At 36.1% G+C, this 15,561-nt stretch overlaps 3 protein-coding genes across 17 annotated transcripts; all 3 read left to right on the top strand.

Moving 5' to 3' along the window:
• Positions 1-431: 431 nt before the first annotated feature.
• LOC125948464 (high affinity cationic amino acid transporter 1) lies at positions 432-11,472 on the top strand. Of its 11 annotated transcripts, none has more exons than XR_007468589.1 (12): positions 432-590; positions 1,115-1,297; positions 1,357-1,551; positions 1,631-1,857; positions 1,950-2,104; positions 2,162-2,550; positions 2,635-3,207; positions 3,265-3,432; positions 3,495-5,074; positions 5,171-5,355; positions 7,152-9,034; positions 9,209-11,472. XR_007468589.1 is itself a non-coding variant. In XM_049674575.1 (7 exons), exons 2-7 carry the CDS (start codon positions 1,144-1,146, stop codon positions 3,219-3,221), a joined length of 1,707 nt encoding a protein of 568 aa, XP_049530532.1. In that variant the 5' UTR covers positions 432-590; positions 1,115-1,143; the 3' UTR covers positions 3,222-3,395. The 11 variants fall into 11 exon arrangements, 1 of the variants encoding a protein (XP_049530532.1); XR_007468590.1 differs by having other exon boundaries at positions 3,495-5,355; positions 7,152-7,302; positions 7,368-9,034; XR_007468592.1 differs by having other exon boundaries at positions 3,495-5,355; positions 7,152-7,732; positions 8,027-9,034.
• Positions 11,473-11,942: 470 nt separating this feature from the next.
• LOC125948472 (elongation of very long chain fatty acids protein AAEL008004-like) lies at positions 11,943-13,625 on the top strand. 4 transcript variants are annotated; one of them, XM_049674588.1, is made up of 6 exons: positions 11,946-12,125; positions 12,262-12,369; positions 12,459-12,790; positions 12,856-12,961; positions 13,050-13,186; positions 13,250-13,625. In XM_049674588.1, the coding sequence occupies exons 2-6, from the start codon at positions 12,309-12,311 to the stop codon at positions 13,418-13,420; spliced, it is 807 nt and encodes a 268-aa protein (XP_049530545.1). In that variant the 5' UTR covers positions 11,946-12,125; positions 12,262-12,308; the 3' UTR covers positions 13,421-13,625. The 4 variants fall into 4 exon arrangements, with proteins under 4 accessions (XP_049530546.1, XP_049530545.1, XP_049530544.1 ...); XM_049674587.1 differs by having other exon boundaries at positions 11,946-12,152; XM_049674589.1 differs by having other exon boundaries at positions 11,943-12,369; positions 13,224-13,432.
• Positions 13,626-14,055: 430 nt separating this feature from the next.
• LOC125948471 (elongation of very long chain fatty acids protein AAEL008004-like) lies at positions 14,056-15,500 on the top strand. 2 transcript variants are annotated; one of them, XM_049674584.1, is made up of 4 exons: positions 14,056-14,438; positions 14,524-14,717; positions 14,790-14,946; positions 15,193-15,500. In XM_049674584.1, exons 1-4 carry the CDS (start codon positions 14,375-14,377, stop codon positions 15,408-15,410), a joined length of 633 nt encoding a protein of 210 aa, XP_049530541.1. In that variant the 5' UTR covers positions 14,056-14,374; the 3' UTR covers positions 15,411-15,500. The 2 variants fall into 2 exon arrangements, with proteins under 2 accessions (XP_049530541.1, XP_049530540.1); XM_049674583.1 differs by having other exon boundaries at positions 14,790-15,500.
• Positions 15,501-15,561: the final 61 nt, after the last annotated feature.

The raw sequence follows: 15,561 nt of genomic DNA, 5'->3' as shown, positions 1-15,561 counted from the left end.
TGCCTCGTGAATCGAATACATTTTTGAGCCAATGGACAAAATAAATGAAAAAGTTGTTACAATATAGTTGAAGAATACAGCAAACAAAGAACATAATGAGGAAATGAAATACCAACCAATACTGTATCGTGTTTCATTTGCATGATGACATACAACATTTTATTACAGAATTTCTAAAGCATTTTATATTTAAATAGTGAAGAACCCACCACTCTCGGTGAGTTTGCGCTTAAAATTCACCACACACTGAGAGAAAAGGTGGCGAAAAGATCTTTCTATCTTTTTCAAACCCAAGCGCCCAATTGGTCGAAGATTTCCACAACAACCCTTCGGAAAACTGGCTTTCCTTCTCACAAGGGAAAGTACATAGCAAATAGTTGTACGAAATGCTGATTGGATTTGCTATATTCAAGGTTGTGATAGTAGAGATTGTGTGACGACGACAGACCATTACACGCTAGTTTCACAATAGTTTTCTGCAGAATTCGATGTTTAAATTATAAAATTGAACTCGTTAAAGGGTGGCGTGAATCGTCGTCAATCAATATTGTAGGTGAGGAATTGGTTTTTAAAACAACGCTTAAACAAAGGTAAGTTACTCGCTAAACTGCAAACAAAAAGAAACAGAAGGTGTGGAAAAATTGCCCAGCATAATGCAATTAGTGAATATTGTATTATTATTGTGTGGAATTATGTACTGAGTATTTTCAGAAAAATATCGCGGTTGCCCCTGTAACGCTGGAACTCAGTATACTAAACATGTGTTAATTTGTTATTCTGTGCTCTAATTAAAACTAAACTACCTTAGAGCATATTATTCATTCGGGTCCTTTAACAACATATACGATGCCATCAGGTACATCTAGTTCATGCACGCTCATGAATAGACAGAATGAAATATCACCTGTCGGAAAAAGGAACACTGTTGTGTTTTAATCGCTATTGATTATTATGAGGTAACCATTCGGTAGATTAGGCAACTTGTTGCTTAAGAAACAGTGGTTTTAGGATCACAAACAAGAGTTACATTAATACAGTGACATCAATTCTCCATTTGCTTTATGAAAACATATTTTGAACTAAATCTACAAAATGTATTTTTCACCTTTTTCAGAGAAATTCGTTGCAAATTCAGAAGACAATATGACAAATATTAGTGAATACGTCGTCAATGGTACGGGCAGTCGTTGGACAGTAGGAACTATTATTTTAGTTCAATTAATAGTGTTCAATGAAACTGGAGGACAAGCAGCAATGATAGGATTCGGATTGGCTGCTTTCTACGCAGTGCTTGCTGGTAGGCTGTTGGTTTCTATAAAGGACAATACGAAATTCTCACTTACTCTTCATCACCAGGTTTATGTAAATCGGGTACCAAAGCAGTGCAAATCTCGTACATCCGCACTACGCATCGCGTGGATTTTTTTTGTTTATTCCTTGCGAAGTGGATGGACATATTGGCATTGTTTTCAGCATGTGCCATTGTCGTGAGAACACTTAGTTCTTCGTTGGATGCGATGACCGGCGGCGTTGCACGAATGTACATATTAGGTAGGTTTAGAAGCAAACCCAATATCATGGATTCAATGCGGTTTTTAGTAAAATATCATTTTAACACGCTTCTTTGTAGGACGCAACTCGGCTGCCAATGAACCGTGGCCTGACGTGATTGGAGTAGTAGTTATTTTCATACTAACTGGAATGTTTATGCTTGGATTAGAAAACTCACGTATTTTTGGAGTTCTCATGACAGCAGCAGTAGTGTCTACAACTGTGGTTATCCTTGTCGTTACGGGATTCCGAGGAAGTATGACTCAATTCCGTTCGCAACCTATACTACCAAAGGGACTTGTTGGGGTAAGTTAAAAAACAATATATTAACACAAAGATTAACTATGTTTACATTTTAATTTTTCGTTTCTACTATTGTATGTTGACATTGTCCTCAGTTATTATCCGGATCTGCTATAGCTACATTTTCGTTTTCCAATGATTCGTTAAATGGCAATTTCATTCAACGTTCTTTGGGGTTACTGACAATGCTATTGGTTCTACTGTCAAGTGAACTTCTTTGTGGTTGTTTCACAACATTAACAAATTTCAGGTAGGGTGATTTCAATAGAAACATAGAATAAATATTAAATTAATGTATTTTATATAGTGTCAACCACGTATATGAAGCTGTGCCACTGCTATACATCTTAGAAATGAAAGATTTCCACAAGCTTATACCAGCAGTGGCCTGTCTGCTGGTGTTAATCTGTTCTAGTGCCCTACTTGAGCTGTTTCCTGAGATGTACACCCAAATTGCTCAATTGACTAAATCTGAGTGGAGAATTTTAGCAAAACAAATCGGTTATGAAAGCAGAGACAGTGGAAACCCTACTTTAACCATTTTTACAGGAGGAAGTTTATGTGCAATGTTGGCCTTCGCTTGTCCTTTAGAAAATCTTACTTACATATTAGCGGCCAGTCACATCTTTGCTACAATGTTGCGATCATTCCACTTTCTTTATCATCCGCTTCGTCCTCATTACCTGGAGCAACAGAGTAAGTCAACTTTGTATCTTGCACACATGTATATCATTCATTTATGTGGAAGTGAAACTATTTTCTACAAATATCACGTTTTAGATGATTCTTCCAATCTGGTTTATAGTCGCCTCAGCAACGGAACAAATTACAAATCTGGAAAATGCAGTAAATCACTAAAAACACATATTTGGTGCCTTCGAAAATACACCAACATTTGTTCTAGTTCCTCCAATGCCGTCGCGCATCGCATATTTACTACAAATCGTGAGTCGTCACTTTCTCGACCCCTAAGTAACGAAGAAAACGAACGAGAATGGTTATTGCTTGGCGAACCTTCGTCACCAAAGGATCCTCATAGCAACGCGCCATGCATTGTAGAATCTTCCGTTTTATCAGATCAAATCTCCGACATCGAATGCATTACTTTAGCCAAGCCCGAAAACATGGATACCGAAGACAGCTCAACTGATATTGATGCTATCGTGGACGAATACAAGCAAAAAGTTAAAGTATCAACGGCAGGCCCTTTGGATAGAGATTCAACACGCGTGCCAACGGCAAATAGTTGGTATTTAGCAATAATTTTCATTGTTATGATCGTCCTGGGAGGTGTAATAACGGCGGCAGGGCTTATACTTTGGGAAAAAATAGTCATTATTGTTGGATTAAATGGTTTGTGTAATTGAGACGGTATTGAAAAGCAAAATTGTGAACTGTACTTTTTTGTAGTCACTTTAATTTCAGGAATCGTCCTTTGGCTGTTTCCCAGATACAGTCAAGCTAATACAGCGCGGCCAGGCTTGATCACTTGCATACTAACATTCAACGCATCATGTGTACTGTTTGCATCATCTGTAACTTTATCGTGGCCCGCGTTGTTGCTTTGGTTTTTAGTGGGTAAACAACAAAGCACATAACTATCTATACTCACATTTGCTACAATATTATGGTCATTGCAGGATTTTTGTTATTTATTCGCTGTGATACGTGGTGCAGTTTATGCTTGGAAACTCCGAATATAAGGCTTCATGGTGGAGTTACTGGACTATCCGCAACGTCGACAACCACAATTCTTACATCTCGTCCATCGCAAGGATCATTCGGGCAATCGCAATTAGTTTGCCAAAGTTGACAATTAGACTCAACAGATAGTGAACTTTTTGAGGATGAAGAAACGGTAGAAGATTTCACTGACTGAGTATCGCTAAAAGCAATGATTAAGTATACTTACTGATTACTGGAAAAACTGATAGGCAATAGTAATTTTATGTGAGAGAAGCTACTTAACACTTTCCATCCATTTTGGCTGTAAAATCCATTAACTGTTATCATAGCAAAAGCAATTATTCCATTGCGGATTTATTCATGCATAAAATGCCGCGTTGTAAAACAGTGCAGTTCTTTGCAATATAAAAAACATACAATTACAAATACAAATCTAATCAAGATAATTAGAAATTATGACATCTTGCTCATTGAGAATTTGCTTAAAAGTCTCTGGACCGAGCAATCTTGACGATAAGTTTCAATACACAATTTTTATTCAATTCGACGAAAATGTAACAAACGTTTCTGAAAAAGAAACGATCAATACATTTTAAGCCTTAAACATGCGGCCTTGGATGTATGTAAATAAATTACACAGAAACCATTTCTGGCTTATTGAATCCTATCCATAATAACTTGCTATTTATTGAAACAAATATTTTGACACTCAACAGATTAATAAATTAATTATCTCTAAGTGCTAAATATATATATTTCTGTCTTAATAGAAATTCAAAACACCCTAAGGGGATTATTTACTTCAACACCAAATAATACAACCCAATGCCTTCACCTGCAGAAAAATAATACTCCTCCATCATTTTTCCTCTCATGAAATGCAGAACATTTTTTGAAATAAATTTAATGCGTTTTAAAACGCTTCTTAACTTTTACCAACCTTATCTTGATATTGCTTTGCAGCGGAACTTTTCTGTACTGTATATACAACTGTGACCAAACACAAAATATTATTATTCATCGTAACAAAATAAAATATTTTTGTTCATCGTAACATTCTTAGTACTCTGAAATAAAATAAAGCGTAAAAATGATAAATTTGTCGATGAAAATCTCAATCTACACCCTTTTATTCCAAAAGCTTAATTATTCATTGCCAGACAATTTAATAAATTATTTACAATTCGATATAAAAAGTAGATCCATGCCAAACGCTATATTTTGCTATATTTGTTTTTTGAAAAACGCAATAGAAATCATGATCCTTCAACAGGTATGAAAACATGTTCGCCATTGCACGCATACCCATCGAAAGGATGTATTCTTGCAATAGTATGTATAATACCGGTATGGAGTAAATGCTATACGATATTTCGCGCATGCTCGTGTCTACTGAAAGAAAATTCTCGGTCAGTTTATAGAGAATACCGCTGCTAGCAGAAAACAGTCAAGTGAAGAGAAAGAGAACATAAGGAAGAAAATTGATAAAAAGAGATTATTGACAAAGCAATGCTGGATGTGTTTGATATTCAGGGTGAGGATAAAGTTTACTTTTTTTAGTAGTTTAGTTTGAGAACAAGAGTTAATCATCTTAAATTATTGTCTTTGGCTACACGGACACCCGAGACAGAGTATCAGTTCAGTTCATCAATAAGCCTAGTAGTGTGCCTCATCGAAGAGGAGGAATACCTCTTCGAGAAAATACGACATTACTACAGTCTTATGTATGGGTAAAAGTGGCACTATCCGTGAAAGTTTTTCGATCGATGTTCAACCCAGTTAACATGAACGGTTAACTGTACTTGAACAACACAGGTACAGTTTGTTGTCACTTTAGTATAGATTAAACATAATATATCCCTTTCGTAGCCGTTGTTGCGAACAATTATGCATTACCTAATAGGCTTAATGGCAATCGGATAACTAATTATCCTTGCAGTAGTGGAGTTTCTAAAATAGATCTGCATCAAAATTACAAGGTGTTTTACATGCAAAGAAATAGACAAAAAAAAATTAGACCTAAGCAAGGTTCATAATAAACCCTTTCGACGATAATGTATTAACTCACATAACCTGGAGTTAAATAAAATGATAGTGACGAATGGTGGAGTGTTACAGGTTTACGCTATCTACCCTATAACAAACCTGTAATTTTTGTTCCTGCGAGCTGCTGTAGAGGAGACCAAGAGTGATTGATTTCATAATTAATAGGCCATAAATGTACTGTCATATACATTAAGAGTGCTTTCCGACTATATATTTTTAGCGTGAGTATTTTGAGTTAAACAAGCAGTATTATAAATGGTTTGTCATGTATTTTAAGACTGTATAAATAAACTACTAATTTTATCGTTATTTTAAATACAACGATACCACTCATACAAAAAAGCTACTTATAAAACGTACACGTGTAATGTATTATTGTAATTTTTCTATTAGATGAGTCGTAATATTTATACGAAGATTATCGTAGTAAAAGATTCAATTTCAGTGTAAAGTTAATATATAAGCAATTTATCATATGCAATACTCTTCAAAACACTTAGTTAACTATAGAATGCAGAATTTGAACATTTGTAACCTTAATAGCATTTGAAATTCTTTAAAATTTGATGCAAATGAGCTAGATTTTATAACAATTGATTGCACACTGATTATAAGAAATTAATTCCAGTAGCAATCGTAATTCATAGTTTGAAATGAGGTCATTAGTAGTTCGGAAATGTGTATGCAATGGACCTCATCGCGAACGAAAGCCTGGTAAGTTTTCTTTTCTGTTTACAAACCACCAATCAACAAGCTTCATGACAATGGTTACGACATTACCTACACATTTTTCATGGCAAAGCAAATGTTGTTTATCGTTCGAAAAAGAAACCAGCATGAACCAAAGCTATAAATTGGTATTGTAAAGTAGGACTAGTGTATTCAAATTAAACCACTGATCCCACTATTATGCAAATCTGATTAGATTTCTAATGAAATCAAAATGAATGATGCCTTAGCATGTCCTAAGCATAGAGTTCAATCAATTTATTGCTGAAGGGCCACTGCTAAAACCTGGCTCTACATTCGCTGTTAGGTTTCCGAGCGAAGTGGTCCAACATAGAGGAACAGTTTATTCTAAAGGCAATGTCTAATAGAATAAAGAGCAATAATTATACAACACTCGAAGTGTCTGGCAGCCAATTGATTTACTATTCTCGAAAAGAATGTACTGGTGTTAAACCAATTGTATATTCTTTACCTTGTAGAAATACAGTGTTTCGGAAAATGTTTAGGCCTGTTTCCTCGAAACTACATGTTTCGTCAAGATATGGAGGAAGTAATATTATAGCCCGTCATTGTCCTCTAATTGACGAGGAAAAATTTGCCAGTGTAACAAATAAATCTACAGACAGTGCTCAGAACTTAGATATTGCAGAATCTGCTCGCAGGCAATTGAAGATTCCTCTAGTTACATATCCTTGGTAAGGGTTTGCAAGAGATAGAGAGAATGATTGCATGAGTTTCTATTATCGTATGCATTAAAATGTTTATGCTGTATAACTTCATTCATAGATTTTCACGTATTTTCAATATTTTTTTTACTTTTTCTGTTTGTTTTGCAGCATCTCTGATGGCCACGAAGGAAACCCTAGTTCTCTAAAGAGAAAACCGGAAATCTTTCAAAGACGACCGCAAAGAAGCCATACAGTTGCGCTAATACCAGAGCGGTTTCAAGTTCTATGCAATGCAAACACGTTACACGAATTGAAAAAGGTATTAGCTATACAGGGTAGGTTCTTAAATCGGATTCATTCATTTCCTGCATCCATTCCGCAAAGGTCATGTGGTGTAAACGAATCACTAGCCACCCTGCCGTACGTATATCGGTTGAGCAAAGCATTTACTATACCTAACAATGGGCAACCCTATCCTACCAACGTGCTCGCTAAATCTATTGACACTCTAAGGAAACCGCTGTACAGTGCACGTGTTCCGAACCATATTTCTCCAACGGCAAAACTACCTCGTTTCCAAACAACACAGCGACAGTCGCAAAAGTGCTTTCTTAATATAGACATTGATCGACACCAGGAGTGCCAGTGGATTTCAATCAACAAAACGTCTACTTTGTCACTTCGACCACTCCAAAACTTACTAGATTCATTCAGCAAGGACAACATTCACAAACATATTCAATATCTACGTAAATGCCATCTTCAAACAGAGATCGTGAAAAAGCGGTTTCAATTAAAACAAACCCTTCATATAGCGGATAGCAATGATCACTTACATCATATACTTCCTGCCAGCTTCTGCGTAGAAGAATTGCACAATTTGGATCATAACCAGAGAAATAGTATCAACCGTATTTCACCAGATGCACTGAGTGGAGAAAATCAAGAAAAGTTGGGCAACCTCCTCGACAGTCTGGAGTGGTTAAGTTCATCCGATTCATTCGATTCAAAAGCAACTGAATATCCGAAAATTGTCCTTACAGACTATTCAAAAATTGGAATTGACAACGCTGTTCAAATAAGTGAAGTGAAGTGGAAACGCGATTTCCTTAAGGAAAGTAGCAAGTGTAAACCGAACGTGCAAAAATCTGTGGAACTTGACACCAAAGATACCATGTTCTGCAAATATGTGCTAACACAGGATATAATAGCAAACAATATTTTCTTAGAAGTCCCATTGTTGAAAGATCTTAAACATTCAAGTGCATAATAAATCCATGCTGACATTGTAGTGAAGCAAGAAAAGTGTAAATGTACACCACATGAAACAGTATATTCAAGATTATCATACAATATCTTTATTAGTCCATTTTATCAGCAAACAAAGCATCAGAGTTTAGTTTCCTTTTTATTAAAAAAAAAAGAACTATAACATTCTCATAGTTATAAGATATTCGCTAATTTCAAAAAGGCTGTTTGACAAAGCCGTAGTTTTAGTGAATACTCCTGATGAAATCACAATAGTATGGTTTCAAGTATGGATATAGAACCAAACAGACAGACCTGTGATAGCCGTGTAATATTGTCTCAAAGTGCGGTCAGCCAAAAATCAATTGATCTGAATTTATCACCAAAATCAAATGAGTCTGCTGGGGACGGTGAGACGGATTCGCCTGAGTTAAACGTCTTGACATCCAGCGACCAACATAACCAAGTGGTTGTAAGCCGCAGCAGCAATCTTTCGACCCTTACCACAACATTAATTGCGGTTCCGCCAGCAGTGAGTACGATCGACAACGTAACTGCTGGTAAAAGTAAAGATACGGACACAGATCTAGCGAAGAGAGCCATGAAATTGGATCTGATAGATACATCCAGTAATCCAGTAGGGTCGACCAGTGCTACGTCCTCATGTGCAAGTGCTGCTAGCACAACACAATCCACAGCAGCGACGAGTTCAACAACTGCCATTATTATGAAGCATCGTAGGCTAAAAGAGCGAACTTTTAGCGAAGAAATTGGCTCACCGAAATCACCTGCAGCTACATCAGGTATTTCAATTTTTTATATTTCGATTACCAATAGTTAGGTTTTTTATTACTCGAATAAGTCTATTTTAACATTTTTCTTTGTTTTCTATGCCCAAACTGTCTTATATACCCTACAGGTGTAGGGTGTATCCACGGTAATTTTACGATAATGATATACTCAACATTAACAAGTAGAAGTGGTCGACGATCGCAAAGCTCTGCGGGACGCGCTATACCAGGGAATCTTCCATCGTCATCGACGCACTATTTTTGCTGTTGGCAGCTTTTTACGCATGCTAAAAAGTAGGAACTCATCATACAACACGATTCGCAGTTCTTCAGAAGGTGAAGATGATACCCGATAATGGCGGATCGAATTATAAAGAAGACCTTCGTGAATTCAACTAGTACCCATCAAACGGTTTCACCTGCACTCAGCATCCCACCGACAAAATTGGTGTCCTCAATCATTGAAAGCTAATATAAACCCTGTGTTGACACATGAAACATTTGCTCATAATTTATGAGTGGACAACATTAGACATCATAGATACGCGAGCCTTTTGTTAATCGCTAGGGAAAATCCATCAACGCATGTCACGTGATGTTTCTGGTACTTAAAGGCCTATAAAAAGCATATTGTCAAAGCAACCATGTTCATAATGTTACTTGTTATAGACCAGTGTTCGGAAGTTTAGGGTTTAATAGCATAAAGCTTCTTATCTTTGAATAAAGGACCATGAAAAAACAGTAGCTTTTCCAATCTGTGCAAAGTCACTGCACAGATTTTTTTTTATTTTTTAGTTGGGTTAGAGACTAATGGAAACCAACACCGAGCTTAGTTTAGTTATTCTGTATCAATCACTACCACATGTATTTGTAAGAATAAATAATCTAGAAAACTATATACAACATGGTTGATGGAGGCTTTATTTAGAAACTGATCGTTAAGTAATCAATAAGCTGTAATACTCTTTCAGAAACCATTTTAATTCTGACTTTCATGTTGTGCGCCAGAACAAAATGACCAATTCTAAAAACCAGTGATATACACGAATCGGGTGCATTTTACATTGTTTCTTCAATTACCACTCCAGCTGGAAACTAAGAGTAATGTGAAACATAAAATATCTTGTTGAGCTTTACAAAATTCAAATCCTGCGTTGCGAATAGCAAAACTCTATCTACAATTAGACCGACACAATTATGTTTGTTTTATTTTGGATATTTCTGGAAACTCTGGTCTTTTGTAAATGACTAGACATTTTTAAACATATTTTGATCTCTTCGCTCCTAAATATTCATTTCTGGCACCGCGTAAGAAGTTACATGAATGTAAGTAGTTAAAAAAGATAGACGTAAAGAAAGTGAGAGGAAAAGAGTGTAAGAGGATAGCGAAGGCACGAAAAGACATAAAGCTATGTGAACAGAACAAAATTAAGAAAAACAAGGCGAGACGTAACATATTCGAGGAACTACTTACTGCCAAACAAATACAATCAGCACGATGAGAGAAGTTAACAGTTTCAAATGGAAAACACAATGTTAGAATTATTGAGCAAAACGAAATTGTTCAAAATATGTATTAACGCTAAACTCACTGAGCGTATAAACACCCCGAATATTTTGTAGCAATGTTAATTTAACGAAAACGGCAACAAAAAGGCTTATAACACATACAACTATATTAGCATTGTTATGTTGCATCTGATGAAAATATTTGTTTTGGACGAGACCAACAGCCACAGTCCATGCTGAATCCGCCTATACCTCCGAGTAACTGTTGGTGACGTGTTATCACAGATACTATAGTATAATGACCTACCGCACTAGAATGTAGCATACGGAGAGCAAAAATTAGCAATCAGAATGAAATACGACAAATTTCTTAAATAATCTTTGTAACTCGTTTTAATCTTAATTGTGACACGTCATCTGCAGGTTTCGGTTTATCGTAAAAATGAGTTTAAAATTGAATGGCAGTGCCCATAACTTTTAAAGCCATTTTCGCTTTGAACACAGAAATTGGGGGATTGGAGGGAAACTTTCCTTATCATATACTTCTACACGGAAATCGAAGAAGTTAAAAAAAATCTGATAAGCGAGGAAAAGACACCCAAGTTTTGTCAGGAGATTCACTATATGCATATTGTTAAAATTAACTAGTTAAACATGTTTTTAAATAAGTGACTCGTTATTTCTGCATTCAAAATAGAACAGGTAGGTAATGCAACAAAATACGCCTGGGCGTTTGTACACACTTGTGCTAGACTGAAACATCATTCACGACGTGCATTTAGTGAATTTTCTCGATGAGGTTATACGAATTATGAATATTTGTGTATGTTTGAGAATGTGTGTAACATGTGGAAACCCATTGTAAAATACATCCTCATAGATAGTTCCACAGAAACGCTCACATTAGAGATCAATAAATAACAGGTTGAGTTTGATCAACAAAGCTGAAAAATCCATATTTGTACAATCAATGAACAATCCTCTCAAGATGTAATGCACCACAATTCACCTTCCAATGTAAGTAAGTCTTGCATGCATGATTTTTTAGGTGAATGTAACATACTTTTTGATCAATACACTGAATGATTACTGTTATAAAATTAGTATGGATTCGATCGGATTGATAACCGATTACTACCTGGATTGATTTCCTATGGATCTTAATACGCGGTAATTAGATTGCATAAACACGTGAATTCTTTTATAGCTTTGTTTCGACTGTATATAGAACGTTTGTGTTGTGTAACCATCGTTGTTTTACATTGTTTTGCGTTGAAATTCCATAACACACACCTCTTTCTCTTCATGTAGAAAACGGTACTTAATTTATGCTTATATATGTACGTGGTACAAACGCATACTGTTTATTTATCGAGTTCGCCACGTTAAATGGGGCGTTCGACGAGTTTATCATTCTGAACGGTCAAGTGACCGACCGATGCGCGTGTGTGGTCAGATCCAACAGCGTTACTTTGATTCAATATATGTTCCAACCGTCGATTGGGGAGGGAAGACAGCATTCTACCATTCTTTCTTTGACCACATAGTGATACGTGACATACTGTTAGTGAGCGGATCCAATTGAAAAGTAAACGTAATAAGCATTGAACTGTTACTGATCGTAGGTCCCGATTTCAAACCTTATCAATTCCATAGCTGCTAACCTTATTAGATCAATATAGCAAAACGGATTAAGTTAGAACAATTAATAATTGCGTTTCTGTATCTAGTGTGAAAAGCTGATAGTTTGGCTCTGATAAATACATTGCCCCCCGACATGGCTCTTGTGCTAAGAAATATTTATGAAACCTTCAATTACTTCTTCACGGAATACAAAGGTGGGAGTCATTGCACATCTGTTGGGTGGAATTGAATATTCTGGAGCAAAATGTAACAACTTTGGTTTCTTCTCTTCCGCGATTTTCAGATCCACGTGTCGAGCAATACCCATTACTCGGGTCCCCATGGCCTATTGTAACTATAATCATAATATACTTGCAGTTTGTTAAAGTTTGGGGCCCAGAAACGATGAAGAACCGCACGCCTTTCCAGCTTACTACCCTTATGAACGTGTATAACCTTATACAGATATTTCTCAACCTTTACATTGGTATCGTGGGAGGGTTAAATTCGTACTTTTCTGACGATTATAGTTGGAGTTGCGAACCTATTAATCAAAAAGGCAGTGCTTCTAGAAAAAAGTTGATTTTTGTTACGTACCTCTATTTCATATCGAAAATAATCGATCTTCTCGATACGGTAAGAAATGGCCAGATCTACTATTCGAACCGGTAATGTTAACCAGTTTTCCTTTTTCTCAACAGGTATTTTTCGTTGTTCGCAAAAAATATAATCAGATAACATTTCTTCATACCTACCATCACGCTGGAATGGTTGTGGCGACATATGTTTTCACCAAATTTTTGGCTGGTGGGTAACAATCAACGATTGCTAGAAGAAACAACCATCTTGAATAATCATATCTTCACTAATCTTATAATCCACTTCACAAACATAGGGAGTCATGCAACCCTTTTGGGCTTAATCAATAGCTTCGTTCACGTGATAATGTATTTCTACTACTTTCTCACGTCCTTCAAACCTGAATTGAAAAATTCCCTATGGTGGAAGAAACACATTACTCAAGTTCAATTGGTAAGCATAAAACATGGATTGAAACTAATATTTGTAGTCTCAAGTCTATTCTTGTATTTTTAGCTGCAATTTACAATTCTTATGCTCCATTTTGGTGTACCACTGATTGGCGGATACTGCGAATTTCCAAAGGTTTTACTGTTCATTGGACTTACGCAGAATATGTTCATGTTTACACTTTTTGCCGACTTTTACATTAAAACATACATAAAAAAAACTAAAGTAGTTCGATAGAAGAGACTAACAGCAAGGTGACTAACCGTTCCAGATGTTAAATAATATACAAATAAAACCATTCTCAATCGTATTCTTTAAGCACGTGATTAGGGATCTATCAAACAATTTTCACAAACATTCTTTCTGAAAAATTCTGCAATATCAATTAGGGGTTATATTCAACGCCCACTGCACATTTTAAAAATAAAAAAAAACCAAAGTACTTAGTGTTATGTACTATTTGCCAATATTGTCTGTAGTTATCGTACAACTTTGACTGTTGTTGTTGAAAAAGCTGATACTATTCATGCAAAGCAGTAACATTTGCTCGTATCTGTTTGTTCTATTAGTCATTTGTTTATTCTATTTCATGCACTAGACTGGTACGCACATGCTGCTTTACTGAATTCGGATACCATTGCTACAACCATGATTGTAAAATACATTTGAAATGTAAAATACATTTGCTACAAGATTAGAGCGCATCATTTCTTATGGATTGATTTCCTTTAGTTGTTTGTATGTAGTTTCCCAAAATATACACCCACACTATTATGCATATAAAAAAAATTTCAACATGAAATGGCATCATAATTGCAAATTCAATTGATAAAACAGATTTATCATCTGTTGGCCAATTTATCATACCTAATCATTGGCTGCAGTGACGGTAACGCGTGCTTGACATAGAAGAACAAATAATGAATGCTTTTGTGCAACAAATAGTGATTTATTCAGCTGAGCAAATGCAGTCTACTGGTCCTGTAATCATTACAACATCATGCGCACGAATGCTAGTGCCTGCGAAATTATCCTAATCATTAATCAAGCGCAACCTAAACTTTCTTATGCCGAAGTGCTCTATCGATACAAAGAAAGAAGTAAGGATTTGTTTAAAAATGCATCCGCAGTCCTCAAACGATTCAGTAGTGGTTCAGTGCATCGATCATAACCGTTGTAAACTTCTGCGAAATGACGACGACGGCCATGGGTTTGCTATTCAAGAATTACAAACAACTGTTCGTCGAGCGAAGAGGTTATCCATCGCCTAACGTTGAACTAAATATGTTCAACTCCGCTTTCCTTAAGAAGCAGTACATACTAAGCGTCTATTTTTGCAGATGAACGAAGTCTCCAACTCCCTTTAGCCGGATCACCAATACTAATTCTAGGATTAGTAGTTGCCTACCTATACTTTGTACTACGATGGGGCCCGCGCTACATGTCCAACCGAAAACCATATCATCTTCGAAACATCATCAAGGCTTACAATTTGATTCAAGTTATTGCCAATAGCATTCTCTTCCTACGAATCGTAAGTCTGCAATACTAAATTACATGTTTGAAGCTTTATTAACAAACGTTTTATCTTCCATTGCATGTACAGTTTTATAATGTTTTCGTGCAGTACAATGAATTTTCGTTTCATTGCCAATTGATCGACTACTCAAGATCACAGCGGGGGATGGACGAAGTATTTTTTAGCTACGCATACTTTGGGCTTAAACTTCTTGATCTGGCCGATACGATATTTTTTGTCCTGCGTAAGAAACAATCACATGTTTCATTTTTGCATGTCTATCACCACTCGCTTATGGTAATCACCACCTACTGTGGACTTATTTTTGTTCCTGGTGGTCATGTTCTTATGCTTGGCCTATGGAACACGCTTGTACATGCGGTCATGTACTTTTACTACTTCCTCACTTCATTAGGGACATCGAAAAACAACATTTGGTGGAAACAACATCTTACACGGCTACAACTTATTCAATTTATTCATATTGCAGTGCATTTTGGACGTCCACTTTTGTCTGGTGATTGCCAATTTCCCACATTTTGGTTATGGTACGGATTTTTACAGGCAATTTTTGTACTAGCATTGTTTCTTGATTTTTATCTTAAAGCGTACAGTAGCCAACAAACTAAAGCCAATTTAACTGAAGGCAACAAACAGCAAATTATAAACAACCTAAATCTTATGAACTCAAATAAAGTTAAAAGTTAAGGTAAAAAAATTGCCAAAAGCTAAGAAAATCTGGATAAAATAGTACTAGCTTCGATTTATATTCATCGCAGTTGCTGTTACAATTAACAAACGAACGAAACGAATGAACGGAACGACAAGTCTAATCGGAACGAACGACAAGCAGGGTGGA

Source organism: Anopheles darlingi, chromosome 2 (assembly GCF_943734745.1).
Source record: "Anopheles darlingi chromosome 2, idAnoDarlMG_H_01, whole genome shotgun sequence".
In the NCBI taxonomy this organism is placed as follows: domain Eukaryota; kingdom Metazoa; phylum Arthropoda; class Insecta; order Diptera; family Culicidae; genus Anopheles; species Anopheles darlingi.
The sequence above is the reverse complement of the archived record's forward strand: the minus strand, read 5'-3'. Positions and strand labels throughout refer to the sequence as shown.